The sequence below is a fragment of the Chlamydotis macqueenii genome, chromosome 8 (assembly GCF_036417535.1).
Source record: "Chlamydotis macqueenii isolate bChlMac1 chromosome 8, bChlMac1.mat, whole genome shotgun sequence".
In the NCBI taxonomy this organism is placed as follows: domain Eukaryota; kingdom Metazoa; phylum Chordata; class Aves; order Otidiformes; family Otididae; genus Chlamydotis; species Chlamydotis macqueenii.
In genome coordinates, this window is record NC_141563.1 from 17,063,911 (window position 1) to 17,081,754 (window position 17,844).

At 36.5% G+C, this 17,844-nt stretch overlaps 1 protein-coding gene across 3 annotated transcripts in view; it reads right to left on the reverse strand.

Annotated features, from left to right (window-relative positions):
* The window catches only part of KCNT2 (potassium sodium-activated channel subfamily T member 2), a 141,993-nt gene extending 124,149 nt beyond the window's left edge, over positions 1–17,844 (reverse strand). For all 3 annotated transcript variants that reach the window (XM_086753725.1, XM_086753724.1, XM_086753723.1), the window contains exon 1: positions 17,529–17,844. In XM_086753725.1, coding sequence (XP_086609851.1) covers positions 17,529–17,623 — 95 coding nt within the window. In that variant the 5' untranslated portion in view covers positions 17,624–17,844. The remainder of the gene's footprint in view (positions 1–17,528) is intronic.

Sequence of the window (17,844 nt, forward strand, 5' to 3'; positions counted from 1 at the left end):
TTAAAAAATGAGTCCAGTATGTATGAAGTTCAAAGTCAGATTTTTTGTTTGTCACAATGTCTTCCTTCCAGTGCTCTTCTGTTCCTCTCATTTTTCTCTTTATGAACTCCTAGGAATGCTTTGTCTTAAAAAGTTTTAAGAGTCTCAAGGATCCAATTCCATAGACACTTAGACTGGAAAGCACCTTAGTAATTTAAACAGACAGGAGATAATGCTCCGTGTGGAGTGATTTCCTTTTTTGTGGAGCCACAAGTACATCCACACAATTCCTAACTGGATGTGAGCAACATGCATGGGTAGACTCAATGTACGGTTAATGTTATTCAATGAATATCGTAATTTTGATTAGTTTTATATATTTGGGTTGTCATACTCCTAACATTGCTCAAATTTTAGAGGAGTTTCCAGGCACAGAGTCTAGGCTACAATGCCAGACATTGAATTCACATATTTTGTAACCATGGTATTAGAGATAAGAGTAAAGACACAAAAATAGCAGCTAAATAAAATCATGGCAAAAGGCAAACAAAAATATTCTTATAAATTACATTAAGAATGATGAAGATATAAGTACTTATTAGAATGTCAACAAGAGATGAAAAAGAATAAATGGCACCTTTGCCAAGACCTAAAAGTTGGATTTAGCCTGAGAACAAACTAAGAATGAAGAAAAAGATAGATAAAAATAGGGTATGAGCTGTAGCACTCTGCTCCATTAAGAGATAATTGGAAGACAGAGATAAGGGGGAAGTCTGAAGTGAACATCATGTACTTAAATTTTTATAAGGTATTTGAAAGAGTTCTCTGGAGATTGATACTGAAGGTAAAAAAATCAAATGCTTATAATAAGGAAAAGAAGTAAACAACTCAAAAAGTAAATAAACAGGGTTGATATAACACAAAGTGAGTGCCTATCCTCACACAAGATAATTGCTTTTGGAAAGAATGTACAGTAAAAATGCTAGTATGGCTACAGAAACATACAAATTTTTTTAAACACTTTTAATATAATAAATTAGCTTGAAAGTCAAAGAGGAAAAGAACCTACTGAATAGGATAGTAATTTAACTTGAAAAATAAAATAGTACAAAATTCTGTTTCATAAAGGAACATACAATATTCCTTTAGATAGAATAGATAACTTCTTATAGACGTAGCAAAGCAGAGGCCGGTTGCACCTATAAAGCAGAAGCAGACTAAGCAAGACAAAAATCAATCTTTATTTGCCTTGAACTCAGACAATAAGAACACTAAAATAACCAACAGCAGTGACATTTTGCAACTTGTATTCATATATTCAGCTGCAACACAAAAAAAACCGAAGAAATCCATATACGTCAACTCTCTTCCTGTGGTGTGAATATATTGATCACTAAGGTAAAAATGTGTTCTTCAGCATTTATCAACCAGACTCTGGCTTTTGTACATCTGGTCAGAGAGGAGATAAAAATGCTTTGTGGTCAAACAGGACAGTCATACACTCCAGGTATAGAATAAGCTACTTTGGGAAAGGGGAGGAAAACAGTTGGAATAGGCTGTCAGAACACTGCATAGTCCTAGGCATGTATATTAGGTATTCGGATAATGTGGCTGAAGAATAACATTGCTAATGATTACTTCTCATTTTTCTGCTGTCTGTATTGCTTTGGTAAAATTATACACAGTTGTCATGCAAGTGATAATATAAACATACTCATGTCTGCTTTATGAGTTATATTTATATATAAGTACTAAGGCAAGCAATGTACTTTGCTGATAAGTGGAGGTAAAAGCAATTAATAGATCACCAAATACTTTTACTTCAATTAAAAAAACCCCACAGGATAAACCTAAGTTGTTCAGCTCTTCTTTTTTTTTTTTTTTTTACACCACAAATTAAGACTTCCAGTACATAGGACACTGCTTTGCTAGGTACTGAGACAAACAGAACACATCAGAGAAAATATCAGCTTTTTCTGTTAAGAATTTATGACTAAATATATAAAAGAAGATCAAGAATTTCGTGGTTAAAAAAAACAGTGGTCTTAGCGTAATAATTATGAAGAAAGGTTTGAATGGAAATTAAACTGTAAATACTCAGTTATCCTGCACCATTTAATGAGATTTTCGCTGTTTATCTCACTGTGGGCTAAGATTCAATCTTCATATCTGATAAGGCAAGAGCAGATTAACAACTTTGATTTGTGCTCACTTTTCAATTTTCTTCCCTTTATTACAAGGAAATTAGTCTGTTTTGGTAACATTTCAGTCTCAGGTTTTCAAATATTCTACTGCATTCACTCTTTCTAGGATTTTTTGGTAATGAAAATAGAGGGTGTGTATATATATATATATTTTCTTTTTAATAAGGAAAGGGAAAAGAAATATGAACAGTTTCCAAGCTTGTCTGACTCAGAAAACCAGAGAGTTACAAGGCCTTTATTTTGCCTTTTTTTTTTCTTTTTCTTTCCTTATAGCTCAGACAAACTACCTGTATCCATCTTCCGCTTCTGGTACCTCTATGACTGAACTGAAAGGTCCGAAATTGCATTGTTACAGTTCCGAGAAATTACCTGAAAGAAAATGGAAAGCTTAGGACTTGTGGTCTACCACCTGCACAGGAAGAGCAGAAAGACTACAGTTATTTTGCTTCCTATGTTTTAAACATCCTATCGTCTAATCTACCCATCTAATGGCAGACAGGTAAGAGAAAACATTGCCTTCTGTTGTATGTCTTTGAGGTCCTGATTCCAATCTCTTCTGTAGCCCGGACCTCCTGTATTGTCTGTGGTCACTTACTTATTTCAGCAGTCTACTCTCCAACTCTAAAATGTTACCACAAAAACTACAAATAGATAAAAGTTATAAAATCATGCTTTCATACCGCCAAGTGTTGTGAAAGGAAAGAGTCTCAGGTTAAAATGACTTTGTCTTCAAAATAATGGTCCAGATTCTTATCACTAATGAAGCCACAAAATAATGACTGGTTTGGGGAAATTTGTTGAGAAAGCTGTAGCCTGAATTCAGTCTAGATTCAAAGATTAAAAAAATTGGTCTACCTACAGTTTTTGGTTTTCTTTTTCTCAGAATCTTTTTTTTTTTTTGTGGTTCTGCACTGTTGAAAAGAAAATTAGTATAATTTATCAACAGAATAACTTTATTCCAGTTGACTATATTGAACTATTTCTCCACTAGAAATTGAGAAGTGTATCTCAGCTATATTCAAATATAGCGTTAAATAGTTTTTCTGCTCCATTTATGGAGTCTGTTTAGGTCAGTATTGTAGCATTCAACCACCATTGCGGCTTATGCTACCATGTTCTGGGTGAGATGATCAAATACCAATGATGTGAAATTTTCTATACCATTCTGGATTTTCTCTTTGATGCCTTTGATAATCACCAAACTTTAACTGAATTTACTGAATTAACTTTAAACTCATATGACTATTTTTTTTTTATTCTGAATATAAACTTGACACTGTAATTTTTTTTTTATGCTTATCTGTGTAACACCTCACCAAAATCTCAGTCAGACTTCAGAGTAAGATTTAGATCTTCTGTATATGGTTAGACAGCTATATAGTAATTTATGAGAGCTTTCCTTGTAATGTTAATGAGAGCAAAACTTCCTCTTAGCTACCTAAATGCCAGCTACTTTAAATGCTAGCTCATTTCTGATGCCAGATATTTGCATTCTGATACAAAGCTTTACACACAAAAAAAAACCTGTTCAAAGTTTCAGTTCATTATCTGATACTGTAATCTTCAGCCTAGGGTACCTTCCGGATTAAAATAAATGAAATTAAAAGAAATGCTGGACATGCTTTGCTTCATAATATAACTAAATTTCACAGACTCCTGATACTCCATATTAGCCAGTTTACATTCTCTTAGACAAGGGACAGGAGTACTTGAAACGGGACTTGGTAACAAGGTTTACAAGAAAACTAGGTGCTACAATATTCAGTTATCATTTTCTTATCTGCTTATTGTTTAGCATTGGACTTGTAGAGCAGTTATATTTTCAGAAGTGCGCAAAGCATCTCCATTCTTAAAGTAATGAATAACAACAACATATTATTTTCAATATTTTGACAGATACACATGACTTATTTGTGAACTTCTCAATCTTCTAGAATATTTTTAGATTGTCAAACACTGGTCACTAAGACGTCATCTGAAATATTCTATCTATGCATTGATAGCACCGCCATTTCATATATGCATTATGTAATGTAAAGGAGAGGGGTTCACTGGCATAATGCTCCATGAACCTCAATATAGAACAGCACAGAAAAGGGCCAGTAACTATTAATTGTACATACATCCCAAATTTGTAGGGGGTGCAAATGTCCACATACCTGTCATTTATCAGAGGTTTAAAATAGAATACTAAACTATTACTGCACATTTGATAGTGAAAAAAATCAGCATATGAATTCACAGGAAATTTCTTAAGATGAGTTGTGTTTAATTTTTACCTATTATGCCTATATTTATTCTAGTGATAAGGAGAACTGAAGCTAGCTTTGAGTTTTCCATATATTCAAAAATCTGTGCAGTTATATCTGGTGCCTTAATAAGTTACATTGGGTCAAGGTGCAATGAGTAAAGTGGTTCATAAAGCTTGATACTGTGTTGCCTGGTATGCTTTCTATTCAACAGTCTTGCTGCACGGATCAGAATTTGTACAAATCCACTTAAGGCAGCATAGCGATCTGATGGATAAAATGTTGGTGTTTTGCTTCCACAATATATAGTCTCAACTATATGTTATAAGAAGTGATTATGAGAAGAGGGGAGCATGGCAAATAAGGAATACAGTTGGTGTTTGAGAGGTTTTCCACTTATACATGATTTCTGAGGAACAGTGCCTTTTGTAGGTTATCTACATTAGGTTTTGCAATAGGGAATAAATGCTGAAATCTCTTTTTTGTTCTATGATCTAAAGTGAAAATTGAAACTTCTTGGAGTGTGAATTTTTACTTAATCAGAGAAGAAGAAAAGTACTTGCAAGAGATTTTCCAGCTTTGACAATATTAGAATTCCAATTAAAATCAAGCTTTGTGCTAATTACCATCAAACCACTATTCAGTATGATAATTTAGCCTTTCTTCAGTTTCTTTTGTGGGAAGGATTAAAATAACCTCTTCAGAGTTACTGAAAGCCATTATGGAAATTTATTGACCAAGCTGAGTTGTAAATGCGCATAGTATTTTTCATCTTAAAAAAAAAAAAATCTAGCTAATTCTGATCACTCCTCACCTTCATATGAGCTCTATTTATGAGGAAAAAAACCCCACAACAATACACAATGAAGTCTAGTTTTTATAGCTCTTTTTTTACTCTAGTCATAGCCAGCAGTATTCCCAAAGGAGAAATATCACTAGTTAATAATAGTACTCTTAAAGGTAATGATACTAAATGTACTATTTTTGGAATTTTTAGTAACTACAAATATTATACCATTATCTTTTGGATTGTATTCTAAAAGTGTGTACATCAGACCATTTAAACTAAATTTTTTTGGTGCAAACATTTATTTCTTCTTTATATTCTTCCTTCTACAGGTAGAAGTAATATTAAATTAGGTAGGATGCAAGAACATGACATCCAAAGCAACAAAGTTAGATTAAATGTTTCATTCATTTTTTTTCTGTACTTTGCTCAATTCCCCACTTGTCTACAGCTTTACTTAGATCAGCAATATTTAGGAACCATGCCTGATCTGAAAGGAAAAAAATAGCAAAAAGTAAAATTAAATTTGTCAGGAACTTCCCACAGATACTTTAACAAGCCTAGAAATAATTTATCTGAGATTCCATATATAGCTGAAGTGTTAAAAAGTGAAAAAGGGGGTGAGGGGGGCATAAAAAGTGAAAGTGATACTGCACATTCTTTTTACACATGCTCAGGACCAGGGTAACTTTAAAAAAAGGAATGTCTTTTGGTTTTGGTTTGGTCTTTGGGTTGGGTTTTTTTGGGGTTTTTTCTGTTGTTTTTTTTTTTAAAGTTACATATTCAAACAGTCCAGGCTGGCAACCTGGAAACACCTATACAATCCCCCAAAAGCTGCCATTAGAATGCCAACAGCTCTGAGAAGTAAATATAGAGCTGAATGAGATTATCACAATTTCCCTGACATGATGGGAGCTGTACACTCTTTGTCTCCCTTGATCACGTGTTTAACAGTTACACATCGGACAAGGCAACCATTTAACAGAAAAATACAAAGAGGTGGAGTATTCAGGCAAAGACTCAGAAAACGGTATTAAACAAAAGCAGTACTGATGGTAGATGTCTTGCCTGATGTTTCCCACAGAGGAAAGGTTGTCAGACACTCCATTTACTCTGCCAAATCAACAGAAGGCTGCTGATGACGTCTCCTGCTGGTGATGCTTCCCAAAAGAATTGTGCATAGATACATACCTATCTTCATTCTCTAGTATTTAAAGGTGCTTTGGCTACAATGTTGTCATCCAAGTGGAGGATAAAATACATAGGATTTCTGAAGTAATACTTGCAGCTTAACATATCTATACCCTGTAATATATACTGTATATATATACTGTAAATACATATATGCACTGTAATATATCTAACAGTGGTGTGGCATTGCTTTCTGCCTTGCAGTTTGCTGCACAGTACCACCATAGTATATGATTATTGTTTAACATATTACAAATTTACAAAACTTTAATACAAATTGGTACTGTCTCATTAAGTAGTGGTAATGATTCAAGAACTTTGAACACATAATAGAACAAGTATTTTAAAAGTCATCATTATCTCTAAAATGTCACCTGTCTGATACTGTTCTCTCCACAGCTAACACAGTACATATAATTACGGACTTCATATAAATCTCAGTCTCCTTACTCAGAGAGAGCTAATACACTACTGATTGATCATAAGGCATGGTTTTAATTGTCTTTTCATTAGATTAGATTAGGAAAAATTTAAAATATCCATTTTCACAGTATTTTAGTTTAATTCTTTCATCTTTATTAATGTTAAATAGCACTGAATATCTTAGCACTCTGTGAAGTAAAATGCTGTTCATCAGTAGTATGGCTGGTAGAATAGTATGACTAGTATTTAATTTTTCAAATTAATAACTTCAGACTTTCACAATGTACCTTGTGTGTGTTTAGAAAATCATTTTGCAGATGCCTTCAGAAAATTGGCCTGTTCAATATAAACTCTCTTTTCCCCCCCTTAAATGTGACTTTCCACATGAATGCAGAAATTTCAGTTTGCTGGCTTTGGTGAGAGTCAAATTATTTAAGATCTCTTTAGCTAACTGTACTGGTGAGGTGGGTTAGGACGGGTATTGTTCTGTCATCTTGTTTTGAAGGCTTATACAGAACTTAATGCTGACCAGGCTTAGGTGGGATATGTGGATACAGTGAAGGGATCTGTTTATGAATGGGAATGGATTGGCAGTATTGATATCAGGAGGTCTGATAATCGATCATCAAATGTCTAGGGCGATATAAAAAGGCATAGTAGTAGGTCCAGCTCTTCCTTTTCTCCATATGACCATTTATATCACTGTGAAGTGACACTGTCATCTTAGAAAGGAAAGGAATTTCTAAATGCTCAGTTCACCTTAGCTTGAAGTCCAGTAGCAACAGGTTGCTAGACAACTCTACATCCCCAGTTATCTCTGCCTTGGAAGAAGACGTTCACCTCATAATTTTTATAATGGTGATCTTCTAATACCTCATTTTTTTTCTGAAATAAAGAGCAAAACCTGAGGTCTTCCACAACAGTTTCAGACTAGCCCATGGTGTATGTCAGAAGACTGCCTATCAGAGGCTCACCAAAGGCTCCTCTCTCCTACACACTCAGAGACATTTCCTCTATACGCTGAAACATTTCTAGTAGCCAGCCTTTTTCTTCCTACCACATGCAATACTGCCAACATCATACTAAAATCTCAACGTTCTGAATGACCAGTTGAGCTAGTCACAGAGACATAAAAATAACATCACTGGAGTTTTCACAAACAGTAACAGCCAATTAATTGTATGAAATTAATTCATAATGTCAGCAGAAACTTAACTTACTTTGTTGTTTTTTCCTGGACTCAGACAGTGATCTGTGAACTGCCAAATAAGAGGGAAAATGGGAAGCAAAAACTAATCAAGCCTTTAAAATTAATTCAGTGCATTTTGAATGTTGTTTGTATCATTTTAGTTAAATTGTCATTTTCATGCAATCTGTGGTCAGTCTCAGTACAAAAATAAATGATTGTGTGGGTCACTGTTTGAATACAGTTTGTAAATTAATTCCTCGGTGTCAAATGGATACATGAAATCTGGAACTACTCTTGTAAGATAAGTTTAACTTTTATGATGCTCCCAGGTGGGTGAAAAAATCTACTTAGATTTTGATAGTCTTTATAAAACCTGTTTGACTAATCAACATCTGTGCCTTATGGAATATTTTTTTCCACTCTTTGTGTTTGTATTCTTTTTTTAATGACTACTGAGAGAACAAAACAGTAATTTTAAAAATGTGCAATATCCAGAAAAATGCTTTTTAAAAAGTTATTTTTTTAACTGATTAACCCTCTTTGAACAACTGATCAAATACGAGATTGTTGTACACTGTGAAAACATAGCTTGCTTACTTTTCAAAAGGATACATTCAGCTAAATATAGAGCTTAGCCTTTAGACCATCTCTGTGATAGCTGCCTGTGCCTGATGGTGAGAATTACAGGGCAATAGTAATAACTGACCAGTGCCCTCAGCTTCTTTTGAATTTGGTGTGAAGATGGGAAACTAAATCCCCTTCCAGAGTCAGGGAATGCTGTGCATTAACAGGTGCTGTCACATAAGGAACAAATACAACCACAATTTTCCATTTGCAACTCAGCTTGTTGTTTTTCCCATCTGTATTTGTTTTCGATTTGGTTTGGTAACACTGCTTTTATCTGTTCTGCAGTTTTCTCTAGTCACAAGGGGAAGAGAAAACAAAGTGAGAAAAACATTAAACATCTAGAACATTTTTGGCTGTTTAGAACAATAAAATAGTGAGGCTATTTTATAATGTTTACTCCTTATTAAATATTTTAACAATCACTATACTTTGATGGAGCTCTGTTAACTTAAAGCCACTTGAAGTATGGTAAATGCTATTAACTTTAACACCATAAAAAGCTAAAGGGTAACTCTTTTCTTTGCAAAAAGCCAAAGTGGTTTGCCTCAGGGTAACAAATCTAGGAGGCAAGGCAGGACTTTCCTGGCAGAGCTAATCCATAGTGAGGACTGCTGCTCAAATCTTGTCATTGCCCCTGCCAGGCATATGGTCCTTGTGCTAGCTATTAGATAGGCAATTATTAACGGCTAAAGTTGGCTGGAGACTTTTAACACCCAGGCAGAGGGGCAGGCAAAGTTTTCTTCTTTTTACTAAGTCACTTGCACTGATCTTAACCTAATGGCTTCCTTCCCCATCTACCATAGCTTGATACTGGGCAAGTCAAGCACAGTGATGCGAGACTGAGCAACCTGCTTTCCACCTCAAAATTACAGCACTTCCTAACAGCTATTTCTGTGCGCAGAGGCAGCATTTGTCCCTTAAGGGATACTTCTGAGTAAATAATAATATCACTGTTTTTATCTGTGAGTATAAACACTGGTTTTTGTCTCTTAATGACTATTTCTGTTTTACTGCTACTTCCCACCAGGAAGTTGACTGCTAACATAATTAGCAGATGATTGCACGGGGGAGGCTGAAATCTTTAACAGCTGTTTTAAGGCATTCTGTACCAAATCTTCTGTGCTGCAGAACACTTACAGTTTTTGAATGGCGTTCTCTCCAGTGACACAGAGATTATGGGACCGTGGTGTGCGGGCCTCTGGGAAGGACTTAACTTGCTCATTTACTTGAAAAAATATGAAGAATCCACTTTTAAAGCATTTGGTGGATTAGTGCAAGTACTTGGGCATACTGTACTTAACAGAATTCAGTGCAAAAGATCACCTTTAACAGTGAAGTCTAGAAGCTGAATGTGTAGTGCTGAAATGGTTGGCAGTTTTACAATAAAAGTAATTTGAAGCTTCAGACATTTCTGATGCTCCAAGTGATGTATTCCTTTGTTACAGGATGAAAGGGAGACAATATGAATGAATGTTATCATTTGTTATGGAAGAGTTATTCTGAGAGTAATCCATGGTGCAGCAAGAAAGTTTACTGTTATAAAATAAATAATCATAATTATTGGCTGTGATAGAGTAATAATCATAAAATTAAGAGAGAAACCATTTGGGAAAGAACTGATTCAGTTCCCCACGGAGTATTACAGTGTCTGCCAGATGCAAAGTAGCATGTATCAAGTTCTAGATGGAAAAATAAGAGCTTTAGAGTAGTAAGTGTATAATTAAGCAATGATTGAAGTACCAAGCACGTTCACTAACTGTGCATCATGTTGTCCCAGAGGAGGAAGACTACTTGATCTGTGGGAGTTTTTTAAGCTGAGATACTTAAATCTCGTCTGCACTGGAAAACTTTTGCTGGGGCATACTACCACCATCTTCCTCAGACAGATACAATTATAGCAGCACTGAAGTGTTCCTCTTCTCTTTTCATATCCTTTCTCCAATTCCAGTGTGTGCTAGTTTAAGTGGAATATGGAAACAATGCATTTTTGCTTCCATTGTTGTTGCAAGAATGATGCTAAAACAGAAATGAGGCTGACAAAACTGTCTTGTACAATGCATTACTTCCTATTCCTTCTACACAAGTAAACTGATTCCCTCTTATCTATAACAGGGACTCAATCCTAAAATAAATTTAGAAGGAAGGTGCGTACAGAGATACATTAACTATTTACTTATGTGGGACTGTACTCCTAAACCTGCCACAAAAATGTAAACATGGACCTCTTGGTGTGGCTGATGCAGCAGTTTCACAAATATTAGTATTTTTCTTCAATGCTTTTTAAATTTAGGTGGTTTTGTACAGTGAGAAAGGGCTCGAGGTTTAGGGCAACTCAAACTTTCCAACCACTACTAAGCAGAGTCTCTCTGCAGATATGAAAACACTTGCTCCCTTAGTGAATTAGACTGTTAAGATCTTGAGCAGTTTCAATCAAAACCAAACTTTTAAAACAGAATTTTAAACTGGAACTACATGATCTGTGGTTCTGTGATAAAAGTTAACGTTTCCTAAAATGAGGAGACCAAATTGACTATGTGTTTCTTGAAGAAACCATAATAAAATTTTCTTTTGAGGATATTATAATAGAATTTTTGTCCAAGTTGAATCTAGACTCAGCTATTTTAAGTCACTTGGTTCAGAAACACATGGGCTTTTTATCCCCTTTTAGTATAACAATCTCAGGTGATTTTCAAAAGGAAAGGTAAAGGGAGGGCTTTGCTCACTAATTCACACTGTGACAAATGACTGTTAAAAGTGCGTTCTGAGATTTATAGTAGGGAGTTCTTCCTTGAAAGTCACCAGTCAACATGACAGCCAGCAGGATACAATTGTCCAAGTAATGTGGAGGCATTCTGTATTATCTGAACCTGTTTCCTTTCCAGATAGGTGGTAATGTTCATTTATGCAGTAAGCACATCAGAAGGGAAAGCTGATTTAAAATTAATCCTTTAAGTATCCAATGTAAGAACAGTTCTTGCACAAAGGTAAAATTTAGCTCTATAGTTTCATCATGAAAGTATGTAACATAGCAAAATGACTCAAATTTTCGTCTCAGTACAGGAGCAGGATTTGCAATGTATTTCCAGTCCCAGTTAATGTGTGTATATTGGCATTGGAACTGGTATGTTCCAATACCAGTTATGTGTATACATATATACAGAAAAGAAAAAAATACAAAATTGGAAAATGTAAATTTTTGTTCCATGGCTGTGAAATTGTAAACGCTTATTGCAACAGCATATAGAAAAGTTATGAAATCTGATGCTTTGAGGGTAGGGGCTGGAAAATATATGGGGTTTCTATGTTCATTTTTTGTTCTTTCCATTCCATTTATTTTATGTTATTTTGAAGTGGCACAGTAATAGTGATTATTTTTTTCCTACAACATATTAGCTGTGTATACAATGCTAAACTTCAACAAGCAGTAAAATGGAATTGTAGTATAAAATAGATATTTATAGTAAATAAATCAAAGTTCTTTAACAGCAGGGTTGTTTTTTCATTTTTTAAGGACTCTGGGACAAAACACACTTATTGCCTATGTATAAGGGCTATACTGCATATTTTAGGAAGGAAAACCCCAAGCATAAGCAGGTCTGTGCTTTACAAATGGATCTCTCTGCAACACAGTCTGCCATATATGCGTGATCTGAATGTGTGATTGTGCAGGAATATGGGAGACCAGAAAGAGAGAAACTAGCAGCACAAATAGAAGAAGCAGCATGTAATGTTAAAATGTAGAGGTTACCTTCACAACAAAATGACTTTTACCCTCTCTGGGTACATCTTTAAGTAAGTTGAACTTGCCCAGGCACTGACTTTAAATGGTACAAACTAGCCTACATATATGTGAGAAAATTGTATCAATCAGTTTCCCAAACTGGGTGACTCCCTGCAACTTGTCTGCTCACAGTGTTTCCTTGGACACTCAAACTGCCAAATTATTCCAGGCACTGCAGCGTTCAAGGCAGTTTTGGCCAGCTGGCTATAACCAAACCATGCAAACAAAAATTTAAACAGATCACTAGTATAAGCTTTCATGCTTCATTGGTGGGAAACATTCGTGCCTTGCTTGAATTTACTAAAACAAATGCAGCTTTTATATCTTTATAAGCTTCTAAAGAACAGACTAGACATCTGTACATAAATGGTTTAAGAAATGTGAGTTAAATTGTACTCTGCAAGATACTCAAACCCTGAATTTATACGACTGACCTTAGTGATATCAACAGAATGTAAATGCTTTTTGATTTTTAACTTAGAATTCTTTCTTTACATCTCTAGTATCCTGTGGTCTGGCTATTTTGAAGTACTGTAGTAACTACATATGTACACAAGAAAACATTTTTTTGAGAATAACCTCTTCAATCTATCTTTCCAAAGCTCACATGAGAACCTAAAATAAATACTGTCTTTTTTCCCCTTCCTCTTTAAACATGTCAAATCTTCACTAGGTAGGATATTTTCTACTTTTATTTGTTTTGCTCTTCAACACAGCTGGTAAGACTGAGGCTTGATGATCAGTAGGTTTACGAAATGCTTTATTACATAATTTACTGTTATGGTCACAATTCAGTAAAACCTCACTGAATTAACAGGTGAATAACTTGTGTTAATCAGAGTTCCCCCTTTATTTCTGCTCTCTTCTCCAGCAGCCAAACTGAAAGCCATATTATGGTCAAGAAACATCTCTGATTACTCAGCAAATCAAAACAGTTTATTTCAGTTTCAGATGGTTTCAGTAACCAAAACAAACTGTGAGATTCACAAACGGATATTAGCTATATTTACAAAATCAGTGAAAAAGTCAATGACTCAGTCTTCTCTTTACCCTCAGCCCAGAAACTGGGATATTTACACACCCAGAAGAAACCTGGTGTGCTACCCTACCTGCCACAGAAATCACTGGCCTGACGCATACATGCGTTGTAGCTACTGGGTTGATCTTTTACATGCTGTCCTGTGAAAGCTTTTCATATTGATCCAGGTAATATTTAAATATTTTATATAGCAACAGGAAAACAGGCGAGTTTTTATTCAAGAGTTAGCCCTCTGAGTAAATGAATATTTAACTATTCCATCTAAAATGTGTGCACTGTAAGCATCAAGCTTTATCTCCACAGTTTTCAAAGGGAATCAGGTCCTTTGAAAAGCCCTTCAAAAACCAAATCTGGTTTTAACAACCATTTTTTTCAGGGGAAAAAAAAAAAACAAATCACTCAGCAAATTCAAGAATGCTAATAAATTATTTGAAATAGTTTATTTACTGAACTAATGCATTTGCCAAAGATTCACCATGTTCTTCTAAACACAGCAGCTTCTTTTATGAAAAATAATATACAATCTAATTTGGTGGTTTGTGGAATATGACAGCCTAAAACCCATCTGTTACTGAAATTGCAAGGTTGGTTAGGAATCTAAGCTATGCAAGTAGAATTACTTTTCCAGGAGAAAAATACAAAAGCAGTGAGATGGTCGTCACTGTATTGGCAAGTAAGAAATGGACCACAAATCTGACACCAAAAAAAAAAAGAAAAGAAGCCTGAGTGAAGCTCCACCATAGGAGAAGTCCTCAAGAAAAAAAAAAAAAAAAAAATTAGAAATCTGCCTCCAAACAGGTAAGAACAAAATTCCTGAATCAGAGTCCTGTTACGTTCAGCTAAGCATTTTAGTATACGTGCATTTTATAAATGAACAGGATCTTTTAAAAGAAATAGCTGATCAAACTCTCCTCCTAAAGAAACATAACTAGTAATGTTTCAAAATTGGGTACTATGCTTATGTCAGAAATATATCCTTCAGCAGAAAAAGAGGAGACATCTGTATCATTTCAATCATATTTATTATTAAATACTACCATATGACTTACTGGCAAACTGTGCGATCAAAACTGATTTGATGACACACAGTCCTGGGTGGTTTGTGGCAGAGGAGAGGAATAATTCCATCTCCTCTCCACTTTGCAGAATCAACAAGCATCTGAAAACACAGAGATGGAACACATGCCTCCCAGCCAGTAAAAACTTAACATCTTTCCAGAAAGGGCAGAATGGAAGGAGAAAAGAGAGAACTCGAGGATGAACAGACTGGGAAGATCAAAAAGGGAATGAGACTAAGACAGAAGACAAAGAGCTCAGCTGGTAACAGACCTGTGATTCACAGACCACACAGGTGGAAAACCCTTGATACAAATTAGACTGCTGGAATTGAAAGCAAGTGGAAGCAAGAAGTTGCAGTGAACTGGAAACAATACAGAGAATTATTTCCAGCATCTCTGCCAAGGGCAAATAACCTCCTAAAATTAACTATCCTGATCACTTGCCATTGTGTAGCCATACTGTAAGGCTACTTAAGCTGTATTTCAGTGTTCAGATATTCCATTCCTAGTTAATGTCCATTCAACTGAAAGGGGGGTTAAAAGCAACACCTTTGGTAATATCTATACTGCACAATAATTAGAATAGAAAACAAAAGATGCGCTCCAGCAAAACCAAACTTGAACCACTTGTGTAACGGTGCAAATAAAAGACAAAAAAAAAAAAAAGCAAACAATTAAATATACTTGTGTAGTACTAATCATTACTAACAAATAAGCAATTGATCTCAGGGTCCCACAGGTCTGCTGTCTTGCTCATTTAGTATTTCCTGAAAGTATGTCCAATATTCTAAATACTCCATTTGACAGTATTTCTATGCAGAACAGGTATGCTTTTTCTATAATGGATAATAGCAAAATATCAGCAACATGAGATTGGATTAATATTTCAGTACTAAAAGTGATATCCTCCAGTACAGAAAAACAAGAATGTGGGCAGGACCCTAATGTAAGGTGGACCAAAAAAAAAGACAATACTCAAGATTTTTTAAGAATGGACTTTGTTCAGCTAATGGAAAGCTAGTACCAAAAGAGACTGCTACAGTAACTTGAAGAGCTGGAGGAGAGAGTGCAGCTATCATAGCCTCAGGTGAAACACAAAGGTGATTGCACTGTGGGGAAACAGCTGCACAGCCTTCCTGCCAGGGTGCAGCTGTGTCCAGCCCCAGCACAGGACAACACCTGAAGGTCTAGAAGGCCATTTCCACTAGCCATTTTCAGTCCTGGGTTTGTATTTTGTATTTCAGATGTGCCAGAGATCTTTCTCTTAATGCTTGTATGAATATTAACGAAATAAATAAAAGTAACTATTCATTTTCCTCTAGGTCCTTTGATGTAATTTTCCAACAATAACCGTGCTCTATAATACTGCTATGCTATAATTCTGCTATCAATATTTTTTTAAGGATTATTTATTTTCATTTTGTTAAGTGCACATAGACTTGAAATAGACATTTCTATAGCTACATGGATGCTATGGTTTATGCAGTTGCTTATACACTGTTTCCTATTTGAAACCAGATCATGCTGCTTCTGTAGAAGGTAACTTTACAAAGTTCAAGTCAAACAGCTGGTGTCGGCAAAGTGCTTGACAGAAATTTACACTAGAGCTGGCAAAAGTGTTAAGCCACAGAGTAGTTTAAAAAGGTGTCAAGAGAATATTTTCTTTATTTCAGCCATCAAAACCCTAGCTAAAGAAATAAAGTTGATAAAATAAGAAAGGTTGCAGGTTTTTTTTCCTGTTCCAGTAGAAAATAAAATGTAGGCCTAAGATGCTAAGATCTACATTTTCTAAAATCTGAACACTGCAACAGAAGTTGAGTACAGAATATACTTATGGTTTAATTATGTTTTTAAACTATAAACCCATGTTTTGATAAACATACTTTTTAACTTTCCATTATGTAGTTACAATGCTGTCATTTCCAACCAACGGCATTTATTTTTTGTGACAATCTTAAGGTGTTATTCATGATGTCAAAACTGTCTCAATAAACATAATTTGTTTAATTGGTTCAATGTATAGCACATTCTCCTAAACAAGGTAATAATTAGTTACATATCTGCATGATCTTGTTATTACCAATCAATGAGAATCTATCATTCTTTAGGAAAGTAGCTAAAATCCAAACAACGTAAAGCAGCATTAAAATCAAAGTTTCTTACTGCCGAGTTAAAGACTCATTCTGACAACATAACTCTATTGAATTAAAATCGATCCAATGTGCTGTTACATATTCCCAGACAGTTTTGCTTTTCTGTCATTTGACCACAATAAATTGCTACTACCAAGTGGATCTCACACATGATTTTGCAGGATGGGATTGTGTCATAGCCTGCTGACACCAGGCTGGATGGTCAAACAGCGTGCCTTGATGCTGTGTGGTATTCGTGAATATTGTCCATTTAGCATTTTGAAATGAAACACACGTTCCTGGTTTGTTGGTTTTTTTTTTGTTTAATATAAGGGGTGTGGGGGGTGTCGTTTTGAAGGCATTGTTCGACTTGAGACAAACAAATACCTTTTTCTAGTGGTTTGTAATTAAAGACGCTGGCGTTCCTTTCGTAAAGGAATACATTAATAGTAGTTACGTCCAAGCCTAGGATCCTAGCATGAAAAGAAACGGCATGTAAAGAAGCACGCATATTGGGCAGTAAAAACATCCAGTGACACCGGCCGTCAGCCTTTACGACACGCGGCAAAAAAAAAAAAAAAAAAAAAAGCCTATGTTATTTGGGGTCTCCCCTCGGTGCACCTCATCATCCCAAGACGGTGCGGTACCGGTCCCGCTCTTCCTCCTACCGCAGCCGCAGGGAAGAAGCGGGCACGGCCCCTCCGCAGGGACGGCAGAACCCCCGAAGGCTGCGGGACGCCCGCTGCCGCCAGCCCCGGACTCGCCCCCGGTTGCGGGGCGGGGCAGCGCAGCCCCTCGCACCCCTTTTCCGGGGAAAGTTTCCCGACCCCTCCGCCGCGCCCGCCCCGGGGCTACTACCGCGCGCTCACCTGTCGTCGCTCTGCCAGCCCTGGTCCCCCAGCAGCAAGTCCCGAAACCGGTACCGCGGCGGGAGCGGCGGCACCTCGCTGTCCAGATCCACCATCCTGCCCGGAGAAGGGGAGCGCCAGCCGCCAGTCACCCCCCAACACCCGGAGGGGGCGGGGGAAAACCCCAGCGAGGCAGGAGGGGGCGGCCGGGGGCGGGTAGTGAAGCGCAGCAGGTTCGCCCCCCAGCGCCCCCCCTCTCGCCGCCCCCGGGGCTGCGCACACAAAGGCGGCCGCGCGCGGCTGAAAAGGAGTGGCGGGAGCGGCTCGCGCCGCGCGG